General features: G+C 53.5%; 1 protein-coding gene across 4 annotated transcripts in view; it reads left to right on the top strand.

Moving 5' to 3' along the window:
* Positions 1–1312: 1312 nt before the first annotated feature.
* Positions 1313–3351, top strand: part of Irak1 (interleukin 1 receptor associated kinase 1) — a 10180-nt gene continuing 8141 nt past the window's right edge. For 2 of the 4 annotated variants that reach the window (XM_031364391.1, XM_031364378.1), the window contains exons 1-6: positions 1313–1636; positions 1711–1878; positions 2046–2177; positions 2292–2395; positions 2583–2771; positions 3021–3085. In XM_031364391.1, the coding sequence (XP_031220251.1) occupies positions 1501–1636; positions 1711–1878; positions 2046–2177; positions 2292–2395; positions 2583–2771; positions 3021–3085 (794 nt within the window). In that variant the 5' untranslated portion in view covers positions 1313–1500. Of the gene's footprint in view, positions 1637–1710; positions 1879–2045; positions 2178–2291; positions 2396–2579; positions 2772–3020; positions 3086–3351 lie in introns of all 4 variants that reach the window. The other 2 variants (XM_031364384.1, XM_031364372.1) reach the window with 1 other exon arrangement.

Genomic DNA, 3351 nt, shown 5'->3' with positions numbered 1-3351 from the left:
AGAGTTGGGTTTAAGAAGTTTTCCCCACAGCTGTTTATGTTCAGTCTTGTCAGGAAGGGCTACAGCAGGGTATATATGCAAATGCAATTTCAGAGCAGAATAAGTGCTTTTCAGGACACCTACTAAAGAGGGGTTTTTTTCCCCAGGTCTGGCCTTGGTCTTTCTGAGTTAGGGTCTCACTTTGTATCCCTGGCTGACCTGGAACTCGCTTTTTAGATCATGCTAACCTCAGATTCACAGAGATTCACTTGCTTTTGTTTTCTGGGTGCAGGAATTAAAGGAGTGTATCACCAAGCCCAACATCTAAAGGGTTCTAACTGGCTGAAGGCTGTTGGTGTATACAAGTTCAGGTGGGTGGACAAAGACTGGCTATGCCATTTTCCTAACAGCTCTTTTAAAGAGCTAGGATTCTGAGGGCTTTGGTGATTTGTACCTGAGGAAGATCACCTGAGCAGTGAGCACTATCCAAGCCATACAGTCCATGCAGGTGAGTGGCAATTGCTAATGCTAAGAGTAATGCACTTGTGTGAAGAAGACTTCAGAGAGCATAATGAGAAAGTAGTGTACACTGAGGTGTGTATCATAGAGTGACTGAAAAGGCCAAAGAAATCCCTGAATGGAGAATAGTAGAGGAGTGGCTAAAGGTCACAACAGGTGGTGTCACCAACAACTGCTCTAGAAAGGGGTAGGAGAAGCTGCTAGACCCTAGTGTCCTTATGGGGAGAAGTGTAAACTAAGATAAAAATGTGACAGAAAAAGGAAAAGAGCTGAACACCGTGAGTATGTTAAGAGACAAAAATGTTTTAGTTGGTAAGGTAATTAGGATCCTGCACAGGCAGATTCTGTGATCTAACACTTGCTGGTCCAGCTGTTGGCAGGTTCCTGGAGGTGGGGTGAGGGCATGGGGATCTAACACACAAGCAGCAGCATGGTATATACACTCTTCCAGATCATTCTCAGGGCATCCATCCTTACCACCAAATGACTAGAGTCTGCCAGAGGGCCATTTTGTGACCCACATTTGACTCTGACTGACCGACAATTTAGCTGACTCTCCACTGCTCCCCAACTAAAGCCGAGGGTAGCCTCTCCATGACTTTCACCAGGCTTGGCTTAAACTGCCTTTGTAGAACATCGTGCCCTTTGTCTCCAAAACTGGAAGTCGTTCTTCATCCTGTTCAGCCCTATTCAGATGGTTCCCACTGCTGGAAGCCCGCCGTTCGTGTAGAACCACTGACCTCCGTTCTCCCACTAGGGACTCCCTCCTACGTAGAAGAGCTCCTTCCCCGCGTCAAGGGCTGCGCGGGACGCCCCCGTGTGGCGGAAAAGGTCGCTGAAGGCAAGATGGCGGCGGGCCGAGCGCCGCCTCTTCCGCCTTGCTGGGTGTCGCACGAGGCTGGCTTGAAGGGGAAGTGAGTCAGTATCCGTGGACCCGGCCGGCTAAGGCCCGCGCCCGCCGAGGCCCCGAGAGGCCTCGGCCCGGCGGCGGCGGCGGCGGCCATGGCCGGGGGGCCGAGCCCCGGGGAGCCTGTGGTTCCCGGCGCCCAGCACTTCTTGTACGAGGTGCCACCCTGGGTTATGTGCCGCTTCTACAAAGTGATGGACGCCCTGGAGCCCGCCGACTGGTGCCAGTTCGGTGGGTGACGGCAGGCCGGAGTGGGGTGGTGGACCCAGGCTTCTGGAGCTGAAGCGATGTTCCCCATCCCGCAGCGGCCTTGATCGTGCGCGACCAGACAGAGCTGCGGCTGTGCGAGCGCTCGGAGCAGCGCACGGCCAGTGTTCTGTGGCCCTGGATCAACCGCAACGCGCGCGTGGCTGACCTCGTTCACATCCTCACGCACCTGCAGCTGCTGCGTGCAAGGGACATCATCACAGCCTGTGAGCGAGCATAGCCCCAGGGACCCTAGGGATGGGAACCCAAGAGGGGTGAAGGGTACCGAACTTCCTGAGACAGGAGACCATATGGGAGCTCCCACCCCCACCCCCTTCACATAGTGATAGAGAGCTCTGAGTCACAACCCTCCTTTTCTTCCTTGTTATCCCAGGGCACCCTCCTGCCCCTGTTGTGCCCCCAAGCACCACTACCCCAAGGCTCAGCAGCATCTCTGCAGGCTCTGAGTCCAAGGACTGGAGCCCCCGGAAATTGCAGTCCTCTGCCTCCACCTTCCTCTCCCCAGGTAAAAAGAACCCGGGTGTTGGGGCTTGATATGCCTGAGGAAAAAGCCACCATGACTGCTGACATGGCTGTAGACTGCTGCTGGTCTCTGCCTCTCACTGCCATCTTTATGAAGCTTTTCCAGGCTCCCAGACCCATTCTGAGTCAGAGCTCCTGCAGGTTCCACTCCCTGTTTCCCTTGGGCCACCACTACCATCTTCAGCCCCTTCCTCCATCAAGGTAGGTGTCTCTTAACCTCCAGGGAACTTTCCAGACAAAGAGGAAGAAACTTAACTTTTGGTATACCACAGAGTCCAAATCAGCACAGCCAGGTCATCTGAGAGACAACTAGTGTTGAAGGGAGCTTTCAACCTGAACCAAGGGGAATAGACAGACTCCTTACCTGGTCCATGGTCTTTTCCAGCAGCCAAGCCCAGAGAGCCCAGTGTCTGCCCTCCAAAGATCCCATCCCTCCCCATTTTGCTGGCCCTTCTGTGAGATTTCCCAAGGCACCTGCAACTTCTCTGAAGAACTCAGGATTGGAGAGGGTGGTTTTGGATGTGTGTACCGAGCAGTCATGAGAAATACTACATATGCTGTGAAGAGACTGAAGGAGGTAGGTATAACAGTGGGGTAGCCACCTGGAAGACAATCCATCAGTCCTTGTTTGTATAGTTCCTCCCTCCATCAGCCCCTCACTTCTGCAGTTCCCTGCCTCCAGCCTCCCCAAGCAATTCCTTCAGTCCTCTGATTCCAATTCAAGGACCCCAAGCCTTCCATTGTTATGGGCCTAGAAACAGCTGGCAAGCTTGGCTCATGTTGCCTACTTTCCCTACCTCTTCCCCCACCATGCTTGGGGCTACAGGAGGCTGACCTAGAGTGGACTGTGGTGAAACAGAGCTTCCTAACGGAGGTGGAGCAGCTATCAAGGTGAGCTTTGGGGGTCCCTCCTGTCTAGGGGCACAAGGAGAGCCACACCAGTGCCTCATCAGTCTTTAGGACTGCACAACACAAGATCTGGCTCCCTGGGGCTGGTGAGATGGCTCAGCAGGTAAGAGCACCGGCTGCTCTTCTGAACGTTGTGAGTTCAAACCCCAGAAACCACATGGTGGCTCACAACCACCAGTAATGAAATCTGACGCCCTCTTCTGGTGCATCTGAAGACAGCTACAATGTACTCATTTATAATAGTAAAT

This window comes from Mastomys coucha, chromosome X (assembly GCF_008632895.1).
Source record: "Mastomys coucha isolate ucsf_1 chromosome X, UCSF_Mcou_1, whole genome shotgun sequence".
Classification (NCBI taxonomy): Eukaryota; Metazoa; Chordata; class Mammalia; order Rodentia; family Muridae; genus Mastomys; species Mastomys coucha.
This window is presented reverse-complemented; position numbering and strand designations above follow the sequence as displayed.